General features: G+C 38.7%; 2 protein-coding genes across 3 annotated transcripts in view; one reads left to right on the forward strand and one right to left on the reverse strand.

Moving 5' to 3' along the window:
• LOC143289509 (uncharacterized) overlaps positions 1 to 3,659 on the reverse strand; it is a 42,410-nt gene extending 38,751 nt beyond the window's left edge. Inside the window, exons 1-2 of the mRNA XM_076598500.1 lie at positions 3,546 to 3,659; positions 870 to 963 (exon numbers count right to left, since the gene is read on the reverse strand). Coding sequence (XP_076454615.1) covers positions 870 to 875 — 6 coding nt within the window. The 5' untranslated portion in view covers positions 876 to 963; positions 3,546 to 3,659. The remainder of the gene's footprint in view (positions 1 to 869; positions 964 to 3,545) is intronic.
• A 2,575-nt stretch (positions 3,660 to 6,234) lies between these two features.
• On the forward strand, positions 6,235 to 16,244 carry LOC143289510 (14 kDa phosphohistidine phosphatase-like). Of its 2 annotated transcripts, none has more exons than XM_076598501.1 (4): positions 6,235 to 6,366; positions 6,977 to 7,168; positions 11,955 to 12,079; positions 15,268 to 16,244. In XM_076598501.1, exons 2-4 carry the CDS (start codon positions 6,988 to 6,990, stop codon positions 15,358 to 15,360), a joined length of 399 nt encoding a protein of 132 aa, XP_076454616.1. In that variant the 5' UTR covers positions 6,235 to 6,366; positions 6,977 to 6,987; the 3' UTR covers positions 15,361 to 16,244. The 2 variants fall into 2 exon arrangements, with proteins under 2 accessions (XP_076454616.1, XP_076454617.1); XM_076598502.1 differs by having other exon boundaries at positions 6,269 to 6,370.
• The last annotated feature ends 501 nt before the right edge of the window (positions 16,245 to 16,745 follow it).

Consider the following 16,745-nt stretch of genomic DNA (forward strand, 5'->3'; position numbering starts at 1 on the left):
TATATATATATATATATGTGTGTGTGTGTGTGTGTGTGTGTGTGTGTGTGTGTGTGTGTGTGTGTGTGTGTTCTTCTTTTATCATTAAAAAAAAAAAGAAGAAGAAAAAAAAAGAAACAATGAGTTATTTCTAACATAACTAACATTTCCAGGGCTATCTCAGAATTGATCATGAAACTAGTCTTCCCATGGCTATCTCACAATGTCTCATCACTAGTCTTGCCAGGGCTATCTCACAAGTGATAAATAAATTTTCATTCATTATATCAGCAGAAGAAAAAAACAAACAAGAAATATACCAAACAAACAAACAAACAAAAATAAAAGATTGAGACACACACATACATAGTACACTGGAAAAAGAAAGAAGCAGACAGACAGGCAGTGACAGAACAAGAGAGAGAGAGAGAGAGAGAGAGAGAGAGAGAGAGAGAGAGTATTCAAGAATGTTCTTTTACTTCAGGTATTAATCTCTCTCTCTCTCTCTCTCTCTCTCTCTCTCTCTCTCTCTATCTCTCTCTTTCAAGACAATCAACCATGCAAAGGCAGTACATTTTCATGTTGTTTGCATTTGAAAATGTGCATGTGAGTGTTCTCATTCATACTCATCTGTTCTTAATTAAACACACTTAACATTCATGTTCATGTAATGTGGCACACACACACACCCACACCCACCCACCCACCCACACACACACACACACACACACACACACACACACACACACACACACGTCATATCACCCTTTCTTTCTCTCTCCCCACCCCTTCCCCCACCACCACACCAACACACACAATCTAAAAATTTCAACAGGACCCAAAACACAAAAACTGAAGAAAAATCAAACTAATTATGCAATTATGCTTACCGTCATCTTGTCCTTCTGGCAGCTCTAAAGTCACACCAAAGAAATCACCTTATCCTTGACACTGCTTCATGTCATTTGAGTGCAAGATCTGCAGCTAAAACAAAAATAAATAAAAAAAATAAATAAAATTGAAAGATTATTTTAAACATTTTTTATCCATCCACTAAACCAAGACACAAAGAATCCTTTGCATTTTTCAGCATCCACTCCCAACCAGTCTTCAGCCACATTTTAATAACAATCTACGATTGAAATGTTTGCCTGCGAACATGTATATTAGTCAATCATGTCTGACTAAGACCATCAGAACAGCAGAGGAGGCAACATTAACTGCTGTCCCAACTGTCTGGGTTAGAAATTGATTATAGTTGAAGACTGAGCATCTTGCCAAAGTCACATCCCCACTCTCACCACCAAAAGATCTTTAGGACTGTCAGCATTAGGATGGACCCCACAGGTAAACTAGCTCCAAAGGCTACAGCAATGAGAGCCAGTGCATTCTTGTTTCTTATAGTTTGACTGTGAGAGTCCTTCACAAAAGAAAAGCTGCAAATGACTTCCCATTGTAGTGGAGAAGCCATTGATCCATGTAGCTCTCATGTACAAAGCCTGTATGAACATATAATTATACACATCTCTTAAAGATCCAACACCATCTTCCTTGTATAAGGATGATCACTGTAAACTTGAATTAATGTCCAACAATTTGCTGTATGATTAGATAGTTGGATGCACCCACATATAACTGGGACAAACATCTGCTCTCTCTCTCTCCCTCTCTCCTTCACACACACACACACACAGAGGAATATATATATATGTATATATATATATATATATATATATATATATATATATATATATATATATACAATCCTACATTGTAAAATACAAACAAGAAGAGACATGTTAAGTTTTTATTAAAAAGGAAACAACAATAAAACAAAAACAAAACAAACGCAAGGAGAAACAGGAGAGGCAAGGCCTTCAAGACTCACTTGTGATACACTTTAAAAAAAAATCCAAGCTTTTTAAGATGAGAAAGATCAGTTTAAAGCAAATTAGGTCCCCTAGCATTAATTACAGAGTACTTTCCCTTTTTTACCATCTGCACCAAAACGTTTGCAAATAAATAAAACTTCCATGCTTAGCAAAAGAAGTTCCTGTTTGAACAAAAAATGATAATAATGACTCCTCTTGTTGTTGTGTCAGAATAAGAGGTCAGAGTGCCAAGTTTAGAGAATACAAAAAATATAAATATAACAGTAAATGCAGTTTGCATATAATTAGGCTTCTCTTATTATTTTTTTGTGCCCATCCCAGAGGTGCAATATTGTTTTAAACAAGATGACTGGAAACAAGTGAATTTTTCCTATTTTTATGCCAAATTTGGTGTCAACTGACAAAGTATTTGCAGAGAAAATGTCAATGTTAAAGTTTACCACACACACACACACACACACACACACACACACACACACATACAGACAACCGAACACCGGGTTAAAACATAGACTCACTTTGTTTACACAAGTGAGTCTAAAAGTCTGGAAGGAGAGAAATGTTGGTATTGTTTGCCCCAAACAGAATCAGACTGAGAGTGGCAAAAAGAAATGAATGAGTCATCTTTTTTTTTTCTTTTTTCTTTTTTTGTCAATGAACAAAAGATGAGGGTAATGGTTTGTTGTTGTTGTTTTTTTTGTTGTTTGTTTTTTGGGTTTTTTTCAAAGCATGAGAGAAAAAAAAAGTGAACCTGGAACTTGCATGGATTGCTCTGGTAGCTTTAAAAAAATGTTTTCTTGTTATTTATTATTATTATTATTACTATTATTGTTGTTGTTGTCTCATAACTACCTCCCTATATATTTTGTAACTGATCAAAATAAGTGTGGTTTGATGATTCATTTCAAAGGCCGAAAGTACGCAAGGGTTTCCCCCATAGTTAAAATTAGACAAGAAGGGTCGATAATCGAGCGTTTGTACTTTTAGGGTTGCGAGAAACTGTTAGAAAGGGTTGGGGTGTGGCTATTAAACGCATATAACACAGAATCATATTATGGGCTTATAAAAGAAAATTATATGACTTAAAAACCATTTACAAAGTCGAAGTTAGAAGTCCGAAATGCAGAATTCCAATTCTTTGACAGAGTTATGCTCCCTTGATTTGAAACTGCCAAGGCATCGGTGCGGAAGTTTTCGAGAAATTTCAAATTCTGGTAGTATAAATGAGCATATATTCACCTTTAAACACACGCATCTGTCGTTATGTATGTAGCTTTGCATATACGCCTATAATGTAATATTCCTGCTAATAAAAAATACTATACTATGATCGGAAATTTCGCTACTTTCAGTTTTACATGACCCGGGTTGAGGTCAACATGCTTGTTATAAAATTCACAGTTCGCTGTATCAAGGCAAACAAAACACGCTTGTTTACATATGGTACGTGTAAGCGATTGCGTATGAAATTCTACTCGAAACCAGTTACGATATCAACTTCAATATTCGAAACAATCAAGGGTGCCTAACTTATTTTTCTCTCCCACGCTTGATGTGGTGTTGCCACTTGCAGCAAGAGATGCTCTGCAAAAGTTTATAGAATTGAAACATTTCAATGAGAGTTTTGACACTACCATACAATATACTGCTTGCACGCATTCAAGCTTTCCTCACCTGTCACAGGTTAAGGCTCGTACAGCACATCAAAGTCAAAAAGACCAAGCATCGAATGCAAACGTGCACTCACTGCACATTGCACAAAATTCACCCAGAGTCGGTGGAAAAGCCGATCCTCCTTTTTTTGTACGCATGCGCAGGTGATAGGATTAGAGGTTCTATTAAGGGTTCGTTCCAAAAAGTTATATTTGGCACAATTATTATTATTATTATTATTGTTATTATTATTTTGAGTTACTCATATGATTAATCTAAACTTAGATAATGTTTAGTTCATAATAAAATCAATGAATCAAAGATTATATTCAATGCACTATGATACTTGAGTTTGTTTGCAATATATTAATTTTATAAGGATATGTTTTTAATTGCCCTGACAGAGCCTCGCGATTTCCTCAGAATTCAGGGTGGCGGAATGATTAAGACTCAAAAATAGTCTGAATGGGAAATCACACTGAGCGTCATATAAGCCTAATTATGCCACTCGGATGAGACGATAAACCGACTCGGAGGTCCCGTGTGCAGCACGCACTTTAAGTTTAACAACAAAAGTGTTGTTCTGTGCCAAAATTATGCACAAGAAATCCACTCTGATATTTTAATTGGCACATGAATGATTTTCGCATGCACTGAGGCCTGGCAATCGTGTTGATTAATATGCTGATGACATGCATGTGCTCAGCATGCATGCAGATGTACTGGTGTAACGGATATGGATTCGTCCGAACCCAGTGGCGCCTCCCTGAGAAACTGAAACTTAAACCGAATTAAGGGAGACTTCTATTTTTTCGAGGATGACATTTACTTCCAAGACTTTATATACTGACTTATATTTTGAAGAGGCCTCCTGCTTTTGCTTTGCATCAATCACTCTTGATCCTCACACACACACACACACACACACACACACACACACACACACTCAGTTATCATAATCGTCATCATCATCATCATCAGTTGAATCGTCATCAATTCACCCACGGTCAGTAAGTCAACTTCAATCAATCAATCAATTAATATATGAATAAATGAATGAATGAAGTGGACATGCAGAATCGGATAGTATTAAGTGGCAGACCCAATCACTGACATTGATCATTAACACAGTACGGTATCACTGACCGACTGAAGTTACAGCCGCCGCCCACGGCGCTAGACACAAAATCGTAGGCTGTTCAGGCGCGTCCATAGTTATCACTGATGGGCGCGGCTAAAAAAAAAAAAAAAAAAAAAAAAAAAGATGGAGGACTTTCTGTACTCAGTGACTTGGAATACGTGACAATAATCGTGGAAAACAGACCTAGTGCCTTGCTCAAGATCGAGATTGCTCGGTCACTTACTGAGGTCGTATTTTGAGGTCAGTTTTCGCAGTTTCCGTTTCTTTTCTTCTTCTTCTTCTTTTTTTTTTTCTTTTTTTTTCTTTTTTTTTTTTTTTTCTTCTTTTTTTCTTTTGTTTTTTCTTCTTCTTCTTTTTTTTCAGTCTTTCATCTCTGTATATCTGTGTGTCACAGTGTCTGCCTCTGTCTCTGTCTCTCCGCTCTGGCTCTCTGTCTCTGTCTCTGTCTCTGTCTCTCTCTCTCTCTCTCTCTCTCTCTCTCTCTGTGGCATACTTTCCGGCTCAGTTTTCTTTCTGTTCTTTTTATTTTCCGAAGTTTTGAGTTCGAAAAACTTGAAGCAGCCGGTGAGTCATCGAGTCAGTTTCCTGCCCATTAGTCGGACCCCGGGGGCAGTTTTCCTTGAGCCGCCCGCCAGGAGGCCAGGATATCACTGTGGAGTTCGTGGTATCTGGTTGCCGTGGAAGGACCCTGCGGCATGCTGACGTAGGCCTATGCCTCCCTGTCCTACTTGACTGACACTGACTGACATTGGGCACAGCACAAGGTCATCGTACAGATCTAATCAGTCAGGCAGCTGAAGGCTCGAAAGCGTATTGAGCGGATACGTGACGTCATCACTGACTGAGGCCGTCAGTTGAGTGGGAGGGGGGGGGCGGGGGGGGGGGGAGGGGGGGGGGGAATGGAGGGGTCAAGCAGTCTGGAGGAGGGGGTGTGGGCCGGCGGGGTTCAACTTAATGCTGTTACTCAGTGTTGTGTACAAGCACATCACACTGATTTCACTGCACATCATCAGGCCTATAAATCATTTCCATCTGACATATAATTAGTTGACCTCCTCTGCGTCAATCTTTCACCACTGATGCAGGGATTTATTTTCCGCAGATTATATACACACACACACACACACACACACACACACACGATAACTTATCGTGGCACACACACGACACGCATGCAACCACACTCGTACGGGTACAGGTCTTATACATCAAAGTTATTTATACTGAGAAATATCCGAGCGATCGTTTCTTAGAAACAATCAAAAGACGGGATATGTAACTTTTTTTGTGTGGTATATATGTTTGTTTAATCTCCATGCACCGTTTTTTCCCTATCTGCATGTGTGCCGGTGTGTGTGTGTTTGTGTGTGATCGAGTTCGTTCGTAATTAGTGATCGAGAGTGTGTTGTGAGTTCCGGGCCGCCAGTTCGTACGTGTGTGCGTGTGTAGGTATTTCCTGCCGGTGCATGTTCGTTCAGTTAATACCGAGTGCAATCTGTTGTTCATTTCGTTTCAAACCAGTGAAGAGCTCACATGAAGAGAGCTGGGCATAATATTTTTTGTATATTTTGATTGGTTGGTATAATGATCAATCAAAAAGCACGACGCATATCGTTGATTGGATTTGGGTTTCTGTGCACAAGAGAGTGCTTCCTGTCACCAATTTTCACGTCTGGCTCATTTGCACGCCAGAAAACATAGGTTTGTAAGAAGTTTTCAGAACGTGTGCTTGTGGCTGAGTCAAACATCATCGGTGAACATGTAATAGACAATACGTCCATTGTCTTCTGTTTGGCAGTGATACTCGTCTCAGTTAGAGAAAATGCGAATCTGTTGCAATGGAATTCAAGGACTGTTGCAGTGCGCGTCACCCTGTCGATGCCGCAGTCTCACACTGCATTAGAAAGAGACATGTACCCGGAGAGAGACAGAGAAATTATGCAAAAATCCAAACCCGGCTTTAAACCAGTCTCAAACACAGAAAACAATAATCACATGATAGATAATAGTGTTTCTCTCTCTCTCTCTCTCTCTCTCTCTCTCTCTCTCTCTCTCTCTCACCACTCCTCTCACTCTTAGTCGTATTCACTCACTTGTTTTTCAAGTAATGCTGACAACATAAATGATAAAACTAGTGTCTCCTCTTAACCTCGCAAACATTCTGATGATGCACATATGACATATCAATTGTAATGAATAATGATATAGAAAAGAAAAAGAGAGAGATACTAATATTTTCTTTGCTCAAAATGTATAATTTTGCATGTGTGTGTACATGTGTGTGTGTGTGTGTGTTTCTCCACTGTTTCAGTACACCCCACTATGGCTGCAAAGAAAATTGCTTCAGACTCGGCCAAAAACAACTCAAAACTGGGTGGAGTCAGCAATGCAGAAATCGATGCAAGTGGCCGATTCAAATACATACTTATCAAAGTTTATGACAAAGATGTGGACGAAGACTATAAATACATTGTCCGGGGAACGGTCAAAGCACCTTACCATGGTCAGTAGATTGTTGCTTTTTCTTTTTTTGGGGGGTGTGGTGGGGGTGGGGGGGGTATTTATTTGTTTTTATTAATGATAATTGTGCAGATTGACAATCACACCTCCCAGGTAGAGAGCTTGTGTTATTTACAAAGTGACAATAAAATGTTATAGATCTATACATTTAAACACATACGCATCAGATGCACCATACATATACAACTACTTGTACACACATACAGGTAAACAAACACATCTGCTCATGTACACACACTGCAAGCAGGAGTTCAAGAAGCACAGTAGTTAAAGAGATGGAAGGCAGAAAGGTTGTGTTTTGATAGATGTTTTAAACTGATCAGGGGAATCCATGGGATGGACTGAGAAAGGTATATTGTACCATACTACTACTGTACTGGTACTTCTGTACTAGGCCAAGATAGGAGAGACAGTGCTGACCTCATGTGTTTGAAAAAAAAATATATATATAGGTTGTCACCACCAGAATCAGCAGCTGAGCGTACTATTTTGAAAAGCACAACAAAGAAAGAACTAATTCTGGCAGTGAACTATAAACGAAAATGTCTACAGCATGATATTAAAATATATACAATTATATATTATTAAAAGTTATGTTGTTTTTCAGTCACATGTATGACATGGTTTTCAAAGTGACATTCCACAGACAGTGGGTTTGGCTTTTTTTAGCTGATATCAACAACATGGTTTTAAAGTGAGTCTATATATACACAGTGAACTTAGCCAATGTCTGTGACATAGTTGTTGAAGTGACTATACATAAACAGTGGTATTTTTCAGCCTATCTACAACATCGTCTTTAAAGTGACTCTACACTGTTATTTTTAGTCAATAATTATCTATGATTTCTGCCACATATACATGACATGGCTGTTAAAGTGTTTTACAGTAGACATCTCAGGGTTCGTCATTAACATTTTTTCGCATGAGCACCTGCGCTCTAGTTTCAGAATTTTGATGAGCGCAAACTGAAAACTAAGAGCGCACACTAAAAACATAGAGCAACAAGTCTCAAACATAAATTCATTTTGATTTTGCACGGCCGCGAAATCGATCGTGTGCTCCACTTTTCTACTCTTCAAGTCTGAAGAGCGCTCTTTTGCATAGCCTCCCCTGATTCACTAGGCCTACTTCCAGTTGAACTAACAAAACGTAAACAGACGGCTTTCAAACTTCGGTAAATGCAAAACGATCGCGCTTTTGACTCTTGTTTGTGATGGACAATGGAATAACAATTAAGATACAGTAGTGTATGCTTATGTCTTTTCAAAATCAAGAGCGCAAGCGCTCTGAGTCAAGGAATTTTCCAGAGCGCAATTTGTTTTTTCAGAGCGTTCCGCTCAGCGCTCCCGTTAGTGACGAACCCTGCATCTGTTACATAGTTGTTTTTTGGTTGTTTGTGTGTGTGTGTGTGTGTGTGTGTGTGTATTTTTGTTTTATTTTATTTTTATTTTTATTTTATTTATTTATTTTCATCTGTTTTAGTTTTTTTTTAATTAAAAAAAAAATATATATATATATAATTATATATATAATATATATATATATATATTTTTTTTTTTTTTTTTTTTCTCTCAAGGCCTGACTAAGCGTGTTGGGTTACACTACTGGTCAGGCATCTGCTTGGCAGATGTGGTGAAGCGTATATGGATTTGTCCGAACGCAGTGACGCCTCCTTGAGCTACTGATACTGATACTGTTAAGGCGCATGGTTATTACGTAACACAGTGTTGTATTTCAGTGGACATCAAAGACACGGTTGTTAAAGTGACTATACACAGTGTTGGCTTACAGTGGACATCCATTACAATTTACATGGTTGTTAGTGTGACTATACAAAACAGTGTTGTTTTTCAGTGGACACACATGGCAAACAGGAGTTCAAGAAGCAGAGTACTTAAAGAGATGGAAGGCAGAAAGGGTGTGTTTTGAGAGACTTTTAAAAAATTAAACTGATTAGAGGAATCCATGGGATGGACTGAGAAAGGTACATTATACCATACTACTACTGTACTGGTACTACTGTACTAGGCCAAGGTAGGAGAAAGAGTGCTGACCTCATGTTTTTTTGTTTTTTTTAGGAATTGTCACCAATCTAGAATCAGCAGCTGAGCGTACTATTTGGAAAAGCACAACAAAGTAAGAAATAATTCTGGCAGTCAACAGTGAACTGTAAACCAAAATATAAACCTATATATGTATATGTATATCCTCTAACTTTGATTTTTGCATGTATGATTCATTATTGTATGTGTGGTTAACTTCAAGGTAATATTTCAGCATTCAAAGTCTGCTGTGATTATTGCACGTGTTTGACTGACCACACTGAAACCCCCACACACATAGACACACAGACACAGACAGACAGACAGAACAGACAGACAGATACACACACACACACACACACACACACGCACAAAGAAAAAAAGGGAAAAAAAAGAAGAAAGTACCCCAAAGAACTGTTCAGCAAGGTAAGAAAGTGACTATGAAGATCTGTCTCATGATTGTTAAAGTGACTATACATATTCCACGTTCAATCCACCTTTTAAATTCTTGAGAATGTGTGAGTGTGTGCGCGCGCACACACACACACACTCTCGTGTAAAACGTGTGAAAGTCCATGCATGATAGGTTGTACCTTGTTCTAGTTTGTGTGTGTGTGTGTGTTTACTGATCTTAAAAACGTGACAATTGGTTATTATGAATGTGCAATATGTAGGATGAATAATGTGCAATATGCAGGATGAATGTACAGTGGAATATGTCTAATGCTAACGTCCATATTCTAAATATATTTCTGTTAATAATTACGATGTAATAATTAATTGCAATGTTTTAAAAGCGAATATGTGAAATGCTTTAATTTGAGAACACATGTTTATTACTCCTGTTTAATAAAGTAATCCGCGTGGGTGGAGGGTGGGTGGGTGCGGGTGTGTGCTGATTATCTGGTTGTGGTTTTCCACAATTCATCTTTATTCTTATCCGTCTATTATAATCAGTGTGCAATATAGTAGGCTATGCCTATAATTATATTCAAAATAGTGTTTCTTAATTCTTTCTGTTTTTATGTTAAGAATACTAGTTATTACCTGCAGTGTGTGGATGTATGTATGAAACGGTGTATGTGATATTTTTTACATTTGTGTCTTCGTAATATTCGTAAAAGCTGTTGTTGACTTTTACAGTTATGGTCCCCATGTTGTTTACTTGTCTATGTTGTGATAATGCACCTGACCAAATTTCTCCAGTTGGAGATAATAAAGTTATTCTTATAAACTGTATTGTTTTTCAGGAGGAAGGTAGCAGAATGGTTAAGATGCTTACCTGCCAGTACAGTGTCTGTGAGGGTATGGGTTTGAATCACAGTCTCACCCTTTCTCCCAAGTTTGACTGGAAAAAAAACCCGAGCGTCTAGTCATTTGGATCAGACAGTGAACCAAGGTCCTTAGTGCAGCACAAGCCCATGACGCACTGAAAAAGAACCCACTGCAAACAAGAGGGTTGTTCTCAGACTATATTCTTTAGAAGAAAACCACTCTGAAAACCTGTACACAGTGTATGCACCCAGGGTCTGACTAGCTCATGGTTTTATGCTGCTGTCAGGCATCTGCCTAGCAGCTGTGATGTAGCATTTGTGGATTTGTCCGAAGGCAGTTGGGAACTCTTGAGAAACTAAAATTGCTTTCCAGCCACCATCTATCTATTATGTGTATGTCTATGACATTGGTTTTAAAGTGACTCTACATAGACGGTGGGTTTGGGGTTGTTTTTTTTAGCTGATATCAACAACATGGTTTTAAAGTGAGTCTATATATACAGTGAACTTAGCCAATGTCTATGACATAGTTGTGGAAGTGACTATACATAAAGTGTTATTTTTCAGCGGACATCTATGAGAAACTGACATAGTTTTTTTTAAAATATATATGCAAAAACAGTGTTGTTTTTCAGCAGGATCTATGACATGGCTGTTGAAATATATGTATATAAACAGTGTTGTTTTTCAACAGGATCTATGACATGGTTGATAAAATAACTATATTACATAAAGTGTTGTTTTTCAGCAGGATCTATAACATGGTTGTTAAAATAACTATATATAAACAGTGTTGTTTTTCAGCAGGCTCTATAACATGGTTGTTAAAATAACTATGCATAAACAGTGTCATTTTTCAGCTGGATCTGTGACATGGTTGTTAAAATAACTATGCATAAACAGTGTTGTTTTTCAGCAGGATCCATGACATGGTTATTAAAATAGCTATACATAAACAGGGTTATTTTTCAGCAGGACCTTTGACATGGTTGTTGAAATAACTATACATAAACAGTGTTGTTTTTCAGCAGGATCTATGACATGGTTGTTGAAATAACTATACATAAACAGTGTTGTTTTTCAGCAGGATCTATGACATGGTTGTTAAAATAACTACACATAAACAGTATTGTTTTTCAGCAGGATCTATGACATGGTTTTTGAAACAACTATGCATAAACAGTGTAGCTTTTCAGCTGTATGTATGACATTGTTGTTAAAACCCCTTCAGTGCCAGGGGGAAAACAGTAGAAAGTGGTATTTCAGGTCATAAAACATTATCCAAAACAAAAAGCCCAAAACTGAGAAATGTGTCTGGAGATATACCACTCTAGATAAACTGTGTGAATTTTGAGCCTTCCAGAGCTATTTCCCATTTTCTGATGACATCATCAGTGACGTCACTATGCACATAGTCAAGGGTTTTAACATCAACAGTGTTGTTTTTCAGCTGACATCTATGACATGGTTGTGGACGGCATAGAAAGCAGAGGATTGGACTGTGAGGTGCTGGGAGGAGGCCGGATAGAGCATAACCCCTCTGCAAAACAGATCCAGATCTATGGCTACTCTGTGGTGAGTTCTGTGGTTGATTCTTTGCTTTTATCAGGTCGTGTGCTTGCTGCTGTTTCTTTGACCCCTCTTCAGCCATGATTCTTTGCTGTATCAAGTTACGTGCTTGCTGCTGTTTCTTTGACCCTCATTGGCCACTCTGAATCCTTTCACCTTCCCTGAACGTTTCAGTTCCAAGGGGATGTCAAAGTTTGCAGGACTGATCCGAGCACATTACACCACATCTGCTTTAAGACAAAAAAGAAAAAAAAAAAAGCAACAAACAAGAGAAAAAGGAGCAAATGCCTGACTTGTGTTTAACCCATTCAATCCCAGGGAAGTACACAGCTTCAGCAGGCTTCATAATTCATGCTACAAGTACGATATGTCCATTTCAACCTGCAGCGACATCCGTCATATATATTGAGTGTGTATGGTATGTACATTTCTATAGGACTAAATATAAGATTTTCTTGTTGCCCTGTCACATTCATTGTAATTGATATTGTGACATTTCAGATAAAACACTGTTTAAACCAACACAGATCAGCACACCATTTCATTTCCCTGCACTGTCAGTGGTCTGCTGGTATGGTGCACAACACCAGTGTCACAGTCACTGTGGCGTCACTATCAGGCACAAGCTCAAGCATTATCAGTTGCTAGGAAGAACCGTTACTCTTGCTGCCTTGTGCCAGACAAAGAAATGCATGATTGTTTCCCTTTTACCAGTTGCCCAACACTGTGCAGTGTGTGGCAACTTTCAGGTGTTGGCCGATGTTTCCTAGGGTGGGCTCTCAAGGTCTGAGCAGCATGCTGGGTTTATGTAAAGGTTAGGCATCTGATTCTTTTTTTTTTTTTTTTTTTTTTTTTTTTTTTACAAAGCAGATGTTGTGTAACTTCTATGGATCAGTCCACGTATGCTTTGATGCTAAACTGAAACTGAAAGCTGAAAACTGACCAACATCTGCCATAGAATTAACTGTGAATTAACTTCAGGATTATTAATTTAATGTGTTGTTGTTGTGTTGGGTTATGCTGCTGGTCAGGCATCTGCTTGGCTGATGTGGTGTAGCATGTATGGATTTGTCAGAACACAGTGACATCTCCTTTAGCTACTGATACTGCTACTGCTACACAATGTTACAGTAGGATTCTGTTTATTCATCTGTTGGTGTTTGTTTTTTTTTGTTTTTGTTTTTGTATTGTATGTACCAATTTATACTGTTCTGTTTATTAAATTTTATTTATTGAATTATTTGATGTAGTTGATATATATATAGATAGATAGATAGATAGATAATCATACTGATGTATATATATGTGTGTGTGTTGGGGGGGAGACACTTGACACTTTGAGTTTGACACATTTCATATACATAATATATACAGAGAGAAAGTTTGTTATGAATCCAGGCTCTGAAGTCTTTCTTTTCCATTAAAAAAAAAGGTGAGGAAGCATCAAAAATAAAAATTTTCACCGTAACTCATTGTACTTTCCCTGTGGACCTGGTACGAGTATTCTTGTACCAGTACACTATTCTGATTTAATTTGTTCTTGCTTTGTACAGTTGACATCTTAAACTGAGCCTGTAGGGATTCAGGAAGCATGAAAATGAAGCTTTGTGTGACAGATCAATTCAAAATTCTCTGTTGATTTTTGCTGTTTTACTGAACAACTCAGTTTTTGTTTGTTTTACTGCAGTGGTCTTGTGTTGTGATGGTCCAGGGGAGTTGTAGAAGGTTTATAGTTGTGGGGTAGAATGAGTTAAAACGTTATTTGTGTTGGGGGCATGGGAAGGGGGATATACTGTATATGCTGCTGTTGGCTCTCAAGGCCTGACTGGTGGGTTGAGCCTGTGCACAGTGTAGGCATCTCCTCATTTTTTTAAAACATTTTTTTCTTTAAGCAGATGTGCTGCAGCATATATATTGATCAGTCCGCACAAGTTGAGGCCTCCATGAAGCTGAAAGAAGGCATCATGAAGCATTGGGACTGAACCATAGTTATTTGCAACTCTGACTCACCACTGTAATGCGTGGAGAAAAAACTGCATCGCACACTGCTCTACATTACACTTCGTTATTCGTCATTTTGCTGCACTGTGCTACATGGCATTGCGTGAACTGCAGCACACAACCCACTCCACTCCGCTACATACCGCTGCATAGCTTTGTGTAAACTACATTACACATTTGGTTCAGTTCGGTTAAGTTACTCAAGGAGGCATCACTGCATTCAGACTGAAATCCGTATATGCACCCAGTCTGTGTTATGCTACGCCACATCTGCTTGGCAGATGCCTGACCAGCAGCGTAATCCAATGCACTTGGGCAGTGAGGAGGAAAAAATCTCTCTCTCTCTCTCTCTCTCTTTCTCTCTCTCTCTCTCTCTCTCTCTTTCCCTTTCCCTCTCTCTCTATCTCTCTCTCTCTCACACACACACACACACACACACACACACACACACACACACATATATACACACATATACATATATATAATTATGTATAATGGAATGATAATAAGTAGAAATAGAAGAAGAAAAGTGAATTATATAATAATGATGATGATATTAAGAATAATGATGATAATGAATGAATAATAATAAGTAGATAATAAATCAATAATTTGAATGAATGAATGAGTAGATAGATAGGTAAGTGAATAAATAGATAAACAGATAAATAAATGAATAAATAGATAAATACATTAATTAATTAATGAATTAATGAATGAATAATGATAATGATAAAATGTAAGTATATCAATAGATAGATAGGTAAGTGAGAGACAGGTAAGTGAATTAATAGATAAATTAATAAATAGAAAAATAAATAAATACATTAATTAATAATGATAATAATAAAATGTAAGTATATCAAAATACAAGGCCTGACAAAGCGTGTTGGGTTACGCTGCTGGTCAGCCATCTGCTTGGCAGATGTGGTGTAGCGTATATGTATTTGTCCGAACGCAGTGACGCCTCCTTGAGCTACTGAAACTGAAACTGAAACACACACTACAGCACACAACACTACTGCGCTGCACTGCACTGCACTCCATAACATTGTATAAACTGCGGCCCAGTGATACTGTATGCTGGAAGAGTGAGGGGTCTGCATGGAAATCTTTCACTATCATCTTCCCATTCACATAATATGCATGTTTTCCTTGTATAAACAGCAGCCCAGTGATGCTGTGTGTTGCAGGGTTACGGAAAAGCTGATCACGCCATCACCCAGGCTGTGTTAGAAAACCACTTCCCCGGCTACACCATCACGTGGTCAGATGAAGGCTACTGAAGGACGTTCTTCACAGCTGTGTCACATGTGTTGCATTCCTTTCTGGCTGGGTGGATGGACAGATGGGTGATGTGGATACATTTTGAATGGGTGGGATGGGTGGTGATGGTCCTGATCAGTTCTGAGGATGACAGAGTTGCAGGTCTCGTGAGGATGTGTAAATACATCTAAGAAGTCTGAATCTGCATGCTGAAAGGTTCAAGGCCCAATAGCCATTTGCGTCCAAAGGGTGCAGTGAATTTGTATCCACTGTGTTTTGGGCTCAGCACTGGAAGGTTGGGTACAATCCTCTCTTTCCATTGTTTTAACCTTCCTCGACTGAAGTATGGTACCCATTCGCACCTGGCTGGAGTGAACGCCTTCCCCAAGGACACAACAGCATGATGAAACAGAGGCCTGGTGAACACTGGATCAGATTTAGTTCAGTGCCTCTCTCTCTCATGGTGCGCACCCCCCCTCCCCCCACACACTTCAGAAAGGCGCTCTTCTCCAATTTTCTTCACTCCATCCCAGGTGTGAATGGATACCCGTCTTCACTTGGGAAAATTTAAAAGTAGTAAAAGGAGAGGTCTGTGCCCTGCCCTCTAATGTCAAGCACTAGACACTTGAGTACAATTCATTGCCTCTGCTATTGGATCCATTACCTTTAATCTGTATTTACAGAGCTGCAAAACAGTGGAAACAGTGGAAGTCTGTTGTCGACAATGATGTTGATGCCATTTTGTGTCGTTGTTCTCATGGAGACTGTAAAATAGACCTTCCTGAAAGATCGAAAGGATGACAAGCAAATAATTTGCAGAAAGTAGCATTGCGGCTGGCTGATTGGTGAGATTGGAAATGTTTATGGTATGGATTGTGTGAAATAAATAAACAACTTTATTCTTTGGTGTTTGGGGTTGGTTTCTGTTTTTGAGTTTGTGTCTGTGTGGAGGTAATAATTGTGTGCCGTCAATCAGAATCATACTGTTATGTGCCCATTCAGAAATTACGCAACAAAGACACAACAAATCATTGAGTGTATGGTTTCACAAACATGTTTTTCAGATTGCAAGATGCAGATGCTTGCAGACAGGGGAAAGGGAGTGGAAGCCTTTCCTTCTTCGTTTGTGGGCTGTGATTCCCACATTTGGTCGTATGCATACATGGTTTGGCTTTTTACTTGTATGGCCATTTTTACCCCCGCCATGTAGACACTTACACCCTGTATTTGAGGGGGTGCATGCTGGGTATGTTCTTGTTTCCATAACCCACCAAACTTTGACATGGAATAATATTATGGATTAGGGGGTTCAGGCACATCTGTTGACTTGGGAGATTGGAAAAATCTCCACCCTTTACCCACCAAGTGCTGTGACCAGGGTTCGAACCTGGGACCCTCAGACTGA

This window comes from Babylonia areolata, chromosome 14 (genome assembly GCF_041734735.1).
Source record: "Babylonia areolata isolate BAREFJ2019XMU chromosome 14, ASM4173473v1, whole genome shotgun sequence".
NCBI classification, from domain to species: domain Eukaryota; kingdom Metazoa; phylum Mollusca; class Gastropoda; order Neogastropoda; family Buccinidae; genus Babylonia; species Babylonia areolata.

Coding starts and splice junctions, on each gene's coding strand:
- LOC143289510 (XM_076598501.1), top strand. CDS start 6,988: ATGGCTGCAAAGAAAATTGCTTCAGACTCGGCCAAAAACAACTCAAAA. Junction 7,169..11,954: donor GGTCAAAGCACCTTACCATG/GTCAGTAGATTG, acceptor GTTGTTTTTCAG/CTGACATCTATGACATGGTT. Junction 12,080..15,267: donor AGATCTATGGCTACTCTGTG/GTGAGTTCTGTG, acceptor TGTGTGTTGCAG/GGTTACGGAAAAGCTGATCA.